Genomic DNA, 12,124 nt, shown 5'->3' on the forward strand with positions numbered 1-12,124 from the left:
GCAGCACACTGGGTCTGTTCTATGGCAGCCAAACCTACCAGATGGAAGGTGACTTTCCTAAGGCACATACTAACAAGACTTCAGGCGGAGTGCTACACAACCATGCTCAAAGCCCTTGTCTGGTAAGCGTGTCAGAGGAAAAGATGGTGGCTGGGGCCATAACTTGGTAGGTAAACCAGTCCACCAGCAAAGCAGCCCACAATGCCTAGTGCATTCTGCAACCAAGGTCAAAACCAGACCAGATCAATTTGGTGTGGGCAGCCTTCAGGTTCAATCCCAGGTTACTACATGAGTATCTCCTAGGAGGCAGGACTGGCATACAAGAGGATCAGGATGGAGGGAATGTGGCAGGTTCTCCGATGAGGCACCCCAGCATCCAAAGAAGGGCCATGGAGCCCACTGTCATAAGGAGGGGTGGAGAGGCAAACAGTACACAATACCTCTCCCCGTGTGACCGTGCCTCCTGGCCAGGCAGTCCTGGGGCTGGAGGAGGCTAAAAGCAGCATGCCCCTTGCAGGGCAGTTATGGGCAATATGCCCCTGCCCCATGCCACTAGGGCTGCAGAAGGGTTCACACTTGGGTAGCTGCTCTCCACATTTCAGTGTACACTTCAAGTCACTTTTCATTCTATTTTGCTCCCCCCACACCAAAAAATAAACAAACGAACAGTTCTGGTATTACAGGATCCAAACAAAACCCGCATCCACTAAGAAATGTCCCCTCATCTACTTTCATAGCCATATATGCTAGTGAAATGCATACACAGGTTCCATACTTCTGTATCATCATGTCTGTGCCTGCACATGCATACACACACACACACACACACACACACGCACGCACGCACGCTATACCTTGGCTCCTCCCCCAATGTCTCATCTCACCCCTTCTCTCTGCAAGCAGCCCAGGATGACACCATTGCTGCCCAGCACTCTGTATTACCATCCCCACTGACATCAGGCCTGTGCTGAGGCCCAGTGCACACAAGTCCTACAAGAGCCGAACTCTAGTTCATCCTGCTTGGCACAGCCTCAGCCCTGGCACAGAAGCTGCCTCCCAGGTACCATGTATTGCTTAGGCACTAATCGGAATGGGTTGTGGCCATGCTCATAGTCCTAAGCCATTCAGAGGCCCTAGGCTGAAGCAGGTGGGCTAGAGTAACTTGTGACAGATGCCACAGATAATGCCAAGTGCCAGACCAGACACAGGCAATATAAGGTACCAACTCCCAAGCTCAGCTGCTGCCACCTCTGGCAGAACAGGAGCTCAAGTGACAGGGAACAGAGGACAGCAGGGAAGGAAGATGCAGGCGGCCTTACAGGCCACAGCCAACTCAACAGTATAAGCCCAGGCCTGTGCAGCCGTCAATAGCTCTGGCTCATCCAGCTCAACTGCAGAGAGCATGTGCTGTGGCTGCAATGTTGTCAGACTCACTGTCAAACAAGCCAGGCACAGACCCTGCACTGAGGCAGACAAGCAGATGGACACAGACACCGTTAGGCAGAGGCAAATGTATATTCATTTAAACAAGAATCCTAGCTTTGATGGGTTTGCCAAGCCACAAGGGGAAATAAGACACAAGGCTGAAAGCATAACACTAAGGCACATCAGGGAGGGGTGGAAAGGCGGCCAGAAGGGGGTGCACAGACCCTGGACTGAGCCAGCACAGGAGCAGAGGATGCTGGTACTGTGCAGCCTGGCAAGGAAGCTGCACCCACTCTGGAGACACAGCACCAGGGGAAAACTCAGGTGCGGGGACAATATGGCGTGACTTGAGTCATAAAGCGTCCCTTGGACAGCTGTGCAGAAAGCAGGTGTAGAAAAGAATGACACAGTTTGTCGCTTTAGATAAAGCAGTGACAGAGAGTGGCGTGAGTCCTAGAATGGAGAAAACAAGCATGCACTTCAACAAGACTTGAGATAGGGCACAGGCCCGGGCCTAGAAGGATGATGGCGAGGCCATTACAGACAGATCATTGCACAGAAAGCAGGTGGCAAGACAGGTCTGTCTGGCCAGCCATGCAGGGCCCACCCTGGCTGAGTTTTGGAAACATAAGTGTTTGTAACCATACACCATTACTCACAGCCTGGGTACTAAACTGAAAGCCAGGGAGCTCAGCCAACAGCCTAAGCCTCCACAGCTCCATAAGGAGCCCAGACAACAGTAAGCTCAGAAACAAGTATTGATACAACCAATCTACAAATGAAGGGAAGCCTAGGCTACAAGGGACATGGCCTCCCTATCCCAGGAAGGAAAGTACAGCCTCTCTCGGAGTGTTCCTCCCAAGGCCCCAGCCAAGTCTCTAGAGGCACATGAACCGTGACTGGCGGCCCCTGAAGGAACTTGGTCTGGAAGCGCTGAGGAGAGGCCTGTGGTCACAGTGAGCAGATCCCACTGCATACCTGAAACACACAGTGGGGGCTGCCATGGACATGTGGAGAGAGCCCACCAGAGGCAAGCTGACTCAACTGCTCTGCCAAAGCCCATTCACGCTGGTGGAAAGAAACAGATGGACATTTAAAGCCTCCGCCTCTGTCCCTGACAAGCCCAGGAGCTAGCTCATGCCAAAACAGTAAATGGCTGCAATGAGCATAAGACCTGGCAGGGGGCAAGGCTATGGGAGATGAGCCAGGCCAGGGCTGGCTTCTCGCTGCTCCTCTCCTGCCCACCCAATCAACCATAACAAATTCCAACATCATCTGCATCGTCATGCAGTCATCTCCAGGCCTGGCCATCACCAGCAGTCATCCACCAAAACTCATCTTGCCTGTGGTGCCCACTGGGAACACTCCAGTACCGGGGCTGTCATGTCTTAGGAACTTTTCACGATGGCTCCACAAACACAGATGACAATAAAGATGACTACGGTGTCTACTCAGGCCCTTGTTTACTGTTCCAGACACCAGCCTATATCCTTTATGGTCAATCCTTCACCCTCCTGTACACACCCCACCTGAAAAGGTGCCTTCACTGTAGACAGGCTGATTAAACTGTCCAAGGACAAAGTGCTCCTCAGTGGTGGACCTGAGATCCAAGCACAGGCAACCTGAGTTTGGAGCCAGCAATAACTGCTCACCCCCATCACAGCTCCATGGTGGTGGCGTGACACCCCCTTGGAGGCACAAAACATGTCCCTACATCATTAATCTTGAGCACCTGTCACTGGCGTTGCTGGCCTCTAGACAGCTCGAGAGCATTATAACTCATGCGGGCACCGACTCACACAGGTGACAAGGCCTCATTATACTACAAGATGCTGTGAGAGGGTGGCCTAACTGCTCTAGACAAACAGGCAAAAATTATGACTCCGATATTGAACTTAACTGACTCTTGGGAGCCAATGGAGAAAGTCAGGGCACAAGCTCCATGCACAGATGGGGTAACACCCCCCACTCACTGTTTCCTCTTAAGGCCCCTCTGATAGACAAGCAGGTGTTGACAACGACCTGAATAACAGGAACCTCAGGACTCAACATGTCTGGCCCCCAAATCCTGCCCCAGGTCTGCAGGCACAGGATGCTCCGCCGAGCAGCAGGAGATTATCTGAACTGTAGCCACAAGGTGAGGCCACAGCAAGTGCAGCCCTGGGTGTGAGCAGGTAGCTCATGAGAGCTGGCTGGAAAAAGCGTGTCTCAGTTCCAAGAGCTCAGCCTGGCCTACATGGATGGTAGACAAGGCAGAGTGGAGGGGAGAAGCATCCATGTCCACATCACTACACAGCTTGCCCCAGTGGCTCTGCCTTACATGAGCATCTCAGGAGGTGGCAGGCTGGAAAACTTGAAATGACCCAGACAAAAGTTGTGTCAGGACTTCCTTGGCAATCTGGGTTCTGACCAGAGCTGTAGAATGGATGTTTAGGTGACTAACAGACTGGTTCTAGTTTTGTTTCTACTGCCTCCCTGCAGATTCACTGGGGTTCAAATTCACCTTCTGAAAATGGTTGAGGGAATGGGGACCATACCTACCTAGGACAAATCAGACACTGCCTAGGAAGAGTATTCCAAGCAATGAAACACCCAAGGACGCTGGTTGCTCCCATCACAGATGACAAAGAGGCCCTGCTCTCTCTACCACCCCTTCCCCCATCCAGCAAAACACAGAAACCCCCTCAAATCCCTGCACAAGTTTTCTTGGTTCTGTCAACATTCACAAGGCGCAGGGAACCATCCTGTAAGTGTCTGTCTACATGATAACTTAACTGAGTAGTCAGTGAGCCTCTTGTCTGACACTCAGCCACAACACTTCAGCACTGCCAACAGGAAGCCAGGAAGTAATAATGGTGACACAGTAGAAATCTGGGCCCCTGACTCCTGACTCTAAAGAGCCCCAGCAAGAGCAGAGGGGACTTTCGGGCAGTGCTGGACAGTGAACAGAGGACACACCCAACATCTACAACCAAACCCCAGGCAACAAACCCTTAGCCACAAAGCCAAGAGATAAATCAGCCCTACAGGACAAGAGGCAAAGCTGGCACAGCGAAGAGGGCAGGGCTCCTGACACTGTAATCAGATCCTGTGCGAAGGTGCCGAGGATGCACAGGCAGGCCCTGACAGCCCCATCCATATCCATGATGGATGGTGCCTGTGAGCAGTGCACAGTGGGTGAGAAGGGGAGCAGGCACAGCCTGATGGCTCACAGTTGCCCTCAATGGGAATGTACAGCCAGCACCTCCTTGAGGATTCCCTACTGGTGCCCACTGGGAAAGCCGCCCCTTTGTCCACCAAGCAGGAATCTTCCCAACCTGGTTGCACATATCCTGAACGTGGACCCTTCCCATCTGGTCCTCACGAATCAGAGAACTGACCAATACCAGGGATGCAGTCCCCAACAAAGCCACACAGAGACATGTTCTCCACTTCAACAGACAACATTCACCTGAGCAAAGACTACCAGATGCTTTCCGCCTACCGAACAGGCCACATCGTCCATGCCTCCATCCATATATGCCCTGTAACATTCTCCCCAACCCCTACTCCCCTCTACCAGCCCCCACCTCCACCTCCTGCTACTCAAAAACCCCAGCACCCTCTAGGAGGAAGTGTGAGCCGCACCTTTGGGCTTACACCCAAACACTCAGATAAAAGAGAAAATAAATTCAACTGAATGGGACAACATGCACCTTACGCCAGCACTAGGGAGGCTGAGGAAGCAAGATTAAGAGTCCAAGGCCAGCATAGGCAACACCGGAAATTCCAGGGAGTCCTAGATCAGTCTTGAAAACATAAGAAAACAATGTCTTTAAAAAAAAAATCTGTTTCAGTCTAATGAGTTCAGAACCACACCTAAGCAGCTAAGGATCACGGCCATCCCACCTCAAAGGTGAAATCAAAGGAAAGAAGCACTTGCCTTGCTTCTGGCTAGCTGGAAACTCCAGGGTGTGACATCATCTGATCTTCCCAGAGGCAGATGACATCAGTGGCTCTGCCTCCTTTGGTGAGGCCCCTACTGCCCTGAACCTCAGAGCCCTGCTTAGCAGCCTTCCCAGAGGCATGGCTCCGTCCCCCACACACGGGCCTGCTGAGGTGACTGCAGCCAACACACAAAATCCTCGCACCCCAAGCAAACGGACCTACACACAACACTCACTCTCTGGCTCCCAGCAGGGGTGCCTGATGCCAGCTTTCGAACACAGCTAGGGTTGGCAGAGGCAGATGACTTACATGCCGGGTTGGGAGGGGCTGTACACCTGAGTGAATGCCCCCAAGACTGGAGGTGCTGCCATGCTCTTCACAGAAGAAAGATAGGGCGGGAGTCCTGTCTTCCAACAGTCAATGAGCATCATGGGCATCCTGAGACCACACTGAACAAAGTCTACACTTTCCTCACAGCAAAACAGGGCTGAGGAAGAGGAGGAAAAGACAAGAGGTGGAAGACAGATGGAAAGATGAAAGAGAGGATGACCAGAGGAAGTGAGAAGGCAGATGAGAAAGAGAAGGGGGGAAGGGAGAGAGAGAGAAGGGAAAAGGAAGGACTAGAAGGATAATGAATTAAGGGAAAGAGGAAGGGAAAGGAAGAGTGGGGCAGGAAGGGAGAAAAAAACAGAATCAAGCCATTGCTTATGAAGTTCAGGGCAGGGGTTTGAAAGCCACAAAAGAAGCAAACTTTTGTTTGCAAGATTCAGACATGGTCAATAGGTAGAACAGCAGACAAATACACAGCATGATGGGAGTGCAGGCCACTACCTTGCTTAACCATGAGATGTGACCAGAACCACAGCCCTCTAGAACATGACCTGAGCTCGTACTGATGATCTGTTCCTCAGCAACTACACGTCACCCACAGGGCCATGCCCATTCCTGTGGAAAGCTGGGCCCACCTGTGACACCCTCTACAGCACATGCGGGCTGCACCTTGTTCTCTCCTCTCCATGTCATCTGAATCTGCCTAACTGTCTTCAAAAGTCCAAGGGAAAATGCTTGACCTTGCAGAGTCTCCTGGTCCCGTGAACAAAATGGTGGAGACCTGCCCTGTAAAGCCCAGGACCCAAAGGCTGAGGGGCCCAACCGCTAAGGCCTAGCTCCATTCTGAGATCTGACTCCATATGGAGCCCACATTAAAGGGAAAGGCAGGGCCCAGGACCCAATACACAACTGGCTGGGAACACAGAGTCTCGGCTCATCTCCTGAGTGGCCTGAAACACGATGCACCAGAGGACCCAGGTTCATAACCACCCACCCTACCAGAGTAACAACTACCTTAAACTAGGCCATCTCAGGTTCCAGACATGGCACTGGACTCCACAGTGACCACTGGTTCCTACCTTACTAAAAGTGGCACCTGCCCCAGTCTGATAGTGAGGACCTCGGAAACCTAGGCCCAGCACCCCACAGCTATTGCCTCTCCACTCCTCAGCTCAGCAGCTCAGCTTTGCAAGCCTCACAAGCCAGGCAAGTGCTTAGCCAGCTCCATGAAAAGCCTACTTCCAGGCTACAGAAGCCACAGAGAACAATTAAGTCACAGGTCCCACATGAACCCAGGCACAGAAGACCAGCACATAAAAACCCAAAAACAACTCATCTTGGAAAAATGTTCCCCGGGAGGCAGAGGCAATACTTACTATGGACCATGCCCCTCCTCCCTGAGATCTGCTCACTAGGAACCATGGCATCATACAGAAGAGAAGGAAACATCAGGCATACCCATGGGATGCCCTGATGTTACAGGTGTACTGACTCAGAGGACCCCCAGCCCTGCCTGCCCCTGGCACAGGCAAACACAAGCCAGGTATGGTGGAAAGTGTACCAATGGGTCCCCCTGCCCCGTGGCTCTCAGGCAGACCCGAGTCTTACTGTGTTGGTCACAACAGCTAACTTCTGGGTGGGAGGGAATCACAGACAGGTTTCCTTCCCTTTAATAGTTCATTCCGTTTCATAAAAGTCAGAGGAAAATGAAGAGGATCACCAGGCAAACGTTCAAGCTTTAATTCCAAATCACTTTTCACGCCCGTTTCATCTGACAGTGGCTTTGAAAGCAAAAGGCAATCTTTATCATGTGAGCTTCCTCAAGTAAATGGATGTGATTATGTCCAACATAACCAGATGCTTCTAGAAGCCAATTTTCAGAGTGACATCAGCACTCAATATGAGAAACCCTTCCTTCTGGCTAGTAATAAATGATTAAACACTGTCTCCACAAAAAGACAAGGCTATGGCTGGATCATCAACAATAAACGGGTCAGCTCCATGTTCCCCCCAGTGTCTGTCCATGCAAGGGCACTAGAGGCTCTTGCCCTGATCACTGCACATGGCCCCTCCCTCTGGCTCTGCAGAAGCCAGTCCCGCTGGCCTTAGGTAACTCAATCACACATAGAATGACCTTGGGCTCACTATGGCAACCCCATCTTCCATCAGTATATGATCTGAATAGGCACATACCCAATTTTGGTCACTGAAGGGGATCAGCTGGACTGGGGCCCCAGAAAAGCCTTCCGTTTCCAGAAAAGACTCAAAGAAGACTACTTTTTTGTCTCTTGTTGCAACACTAAACCTAGGATGGCACCTCAAAGTCACAACAACATCTGAGCGGCCAGCCCCAGGACAAATGAACAGGGGACCGGGCTAACGTGAAAAAAGACCAAATGCATTAGGCTTCGGACTCTGGTTACTGGCAGAACCCTAAAACTCTTGGGCTCCTCTGGGTGACAGGCATGTCTACTGGTATCCTCAACAAGCTCCTCTGCTCAAGAGATAAGCTGGTCCAACCCCACCATGCTCAGACTGGAGCTGGTCACAAAAGGACTAGAAAACAGAGGGTAGACATTCCTATCCCCAACCACTGACTTGGGGCTGGGCTGTGAAGCTCTTCCCAGAAGGATTTGGACACTTTGGGGTTGGTGACTGCAACAAGGTGGTGGGAGGGTGGTGTAACTGAAGAGAGTGAACCCCAACATTGCCTGCTCTGAGCATCCTCCACCCAGCTGCTCCTGGGCTGGATGTGTCAGAAGAAACCAGGAGTCTAAGTGGAGACACTGTCCTGACTTCTGAGAATCCCCAAGCCTGAAAAAGGGTGGTGGGATGGGAGTGTGGGTGACCTGGGGATCTGACACTTGTGACTGACATCTGAGCAGACCCTTAAAGTGTCAGGGCAGAAACATAAGCCACACAGCTGGTGTCGGGCTTGGGAAAGTAGGGAGGACAAGCAGCACGACAGGCCAAGTGGGGCCTCATAGCTGTCCCTGGACTTCCAACTAGACCAGGGAATACACATGCCTGCTGCTAATCTCAGGGTAAGATTTCTGTCACTTGTGATCAAGGGCACAGGCCAGATGGAATATTCACGTCTGTGAGCACAAAGGTCTGCATACATCACACATGCATGTACCCAAGGGCCAATCAGAGTCCACACCCTGCCGGAAAGCTGCAAGGCTCCTGATCTAGGCAGGGACCCGGGGTCAGGAAGACAACTTGCAGAGTGCCTCAAGCTAAGACTCACTGCTCTATGGCCTGTGAGGCAGCATCTAGTGCAATGGCTCAGACCGTGGACCCGTGAGGCACAGCCAACTCCCAACGTGTGACTTGCATGCATGCAATTTAAATGAGTCCACCCACCTGAAGCAGTCATATATGGAAGCAGATGGAATGAGAGGTCTTTAGGCCACTGAGGGTAATGACTTTCAAAGGCACTGAGATAGCTCTCAGAAACCCTTGGCTGGTGCTCAAAGAGCTGTTAAGACAAAACCCCAACCCTTCCCTTCTAGCTTTCTCCAATATGCAAGCTAGCACGAAACAAGCATGCATACACAAACCTATCATCTGTTATCCTAAGCAGAGCTATGCCCTAATAAGGCCACCATTATCCCCTACAAGAATAAAGTTCTTGAAAAGTATCCAGCCCCAGGTACTATGTAACAGTAATAGAAAATAGACAACCACTTCTAGTAACCCAGGAGAAAAATACACAGGACTCAAACTGCCCAGAACAAAAGTACAGCCAGAGTCACCTAGGCCACCTATCTGCTGGTACAGCCAGCCTCACCCAGGCCACCTACCTGCTGGTGATGGCATTATTCTTCTCCTTCAGGGCGAGCTCTCGCTGCTGCAGCTCAACCACGAACCTGGAAAGGTCCTCTGGAGTCCTGAGGGGGTAAAGAAGGCACACTCAGTTCCTGCTTTCCCTGGAAACAGATCAAACTGTGTGCACAGAACAAAACACCAAAAGTCACAGCATCCACTGGCAATTAAGAGATCTGCATGAGAGATCCTGCAGCCCATGTGCAGCGTAGCCAGGATTCACAGCATCCAGGTCTAAAACACAGTCTACCCACCTAGGCAGACTACTTTCAAAAGACACCTTAGAGCTATCATCAGTTGGTAACATATTTCCATAATGCATAAAGACCCGAGTTCAGTTCCCATAAGCCATGCTGGGGTAGGGGGAAACTGAGTGTGTTGGGCTAGTAAGATGACTCAGTGGATAAAAAGGTACTTGCCACCAAGTCTGAGGACCTGAGTTCAATGCCTAGACTCCCCGTGGGGAAAAGGAACCAATTCCCTCAACTTGTCCTCTGAACTTCACATGCACACACAATTAATTGATTAAACAAAATGGAACTAAAAATATTAAGAACATACAAAGCCAGATAAATGTGGTGGCACCTGCTCATTGGTGAGGTTGACACAGGTGTGGGCTTAGGGCTCTCTGCCTGGCCTAACCTACTTGGTGAGTCGCAGGCGAATGAGAGACTCTACTTAAAAGACAAGGTAGATGAAACCAAAAAATAATACCCAAGGTAGACCTCTAGCCTCTAAATGTGTGTGTACTCATGTGCAGTACAATTCTCATGAGCAAGATCCTGGTCACACCTGGGTGCAGATGAGCTACCCCTCCAACTGTGCATAGTACCTTACTACAGCCCTGTCTGAGGGGCTGGAGATGCAGCCCAGTGGTAGAGTACTTGCCTAGCAGGCATGACCCAGGGTTCCAACTCCAGCACCAGGAAAATACATCAAGAACCTCCCTCCAGGGGCTGGAGAGATGGTTCAGTGGTTAAGAGCATTGCCTGCTCTTCCAAAGGTCCTGAGTTCAATTCCCGGTAACCACATGGTAGCTCACAACCATTTGTAATGAGGTCTGGTGCCCTCTTCTGGCCTGCAGGCATACACACAGACAGAATATTGCATACATAATAAATAAATAAATAAATATTTTTTTAAAAAAAGAACCTCCCTCCATCTCCCTCTCTGCAACACAAGGTCACAATAAAGCAACCACCAGCACTGGACCATCTACCTGCAGACCCATAAGAGGTCAGTTCCAGACCTCAACGCTCCACCTGTGAGTCTCTGGCAACCCAGGCAGGGTATGAAGTTCTCTTGGCAGAATGACCAAACTAGTGTACCAGGCAAAAGATGCCCAAGAAAGAGCCAGGCACAAACTGACTCTTCACTTGAAGTACACACAGAAAGAATAAGCAACACGTATATTCTTATATTCACAGTACGCACTCTGGTGGGAAGTGTGGCTCAGTTAAATTGTGCTTGCCCATACTGGGTGGGAGCAATCAAGATCTCTTCTATGTACTGTATGAATTGCACAGACTGCAATTTTGCAGTGCATGTATATGTAAGTATAAATAACCCCCACCAAAAATTAAAAAAAAAAAAACCTTAAGGAAATAAAAAAGGAAAAAAGAAAAGGCCACAAGGGAGAGTTACTAGAAGCTGCAGTGTAGGGAGCAGAGCACTCGCCATGTGCTGTCCGTCCATCATGAGTCCCGGCACCGGGGTGAAGGGAAGGGGCAATCCTTAAGAAGCCCTGGAATAGAGGAACCAGCTCAGCACTGCTTGGCCCCCACCACCTGTGCTGAGCTCATAGGCATGGAGGAGGGCTCTCCAGACCTGTGGAATCACAGGATTCACCCATAGGCATGGCCTTCACCTCATCCCTGAACAGAGCCCATGGACTGCCAGGTGCTGGCTGAGACTGTGCTGCAGCAGCCTCCTGACCTGTGTGGTTAAAGATACTCGGAGAAGCTTCCAGGCTCTCTAGGGATTAGCAAAGTGCTTTCAAATACAAGGCGTCCCACCGAGTGCCACTGTGGCCTAAAAGTACCGCTGCCAGTCCAGGCGAGCGTGACACTCACACTTCACAACTACAAAGTGGAAGGCGCGTAGGGCCTCTGGGGCCTCCAACACATGGGATGACAGGGAAGTGACAGTTCCAACTGCAGTCCAAGCTGTGGCATCTGCTGCCGAACAACCACGGCTTCAGCTGCGAGGCCTTTCATGGTCTGGCGGGGGGCTCTCGGGGAGAGGCCTCTTTGTTCAGGAACAGCTGAATTGTGACACAAACTCAGCTGCAGGCACAGAATGCTGGGGGCCTGAGCCCACTAGTTTATTTCGGAGGCCAAGACAGTTCCAGCCCCAACTGCAGCTATTTTGAGTTCTAATAGCAGGTGCCATGGCTCTCACTGAAGCCATAAGTACCGGTTTCACATCGTCTGAAAGACGCCCAATCCCGAGGACACCAGTGCCGAGAATGAATGAAGTGGCAGCAGCCACAGACCCAATTAGCAAACACCAGGCCATGAGCTCTCTTCCAAGGTGCCATTCTTTCCAGAGAATAGGAAGCCACAGGGTGAGACCACAGTCCAAAACTGCAGGGACTGGGCTTCAGCCAGGGCCC

General features: G+C 51.1%; 1 protein-coding gene across 1 annotated transcript in view; it reads right to left on the reverse strand.

The window, feature by feature from the left end:
• The window catches only part of LOC121464955 (mitotic spindle assembly checkpoint protein MAD1), a 319,326-nt gene that overhangs the window by 247,465 nt on the left and 59,737 nt on the right, over window positions 1–12,124 (reverse strand). The window contains exon 10 of the mRNA XM_041678089.1: window positions 9,489–9,575. Coding sequence (XP_041534023.1) covers window positions 9,489–9,575 — 87 coding nt within the window. The remainder of the gene's footprint in view (window positions 1–9,488; window positions 9,576–12,124) is intronic.

Source organism: Microtus oregoni, unplaced genomic scaffold, assembly GCF_018167655.1.
Source record: "Microtus oregoni isolate MIOR12 unplaced genomic scaffold, Mior012 000029F_ref0000214, whole genome shotgun sequence".
NCBI lineage: Eukaryota > Metazoa > Chordata > Mammalia > Rodentia > Cricetidae > Microtus > Microtus oregoni.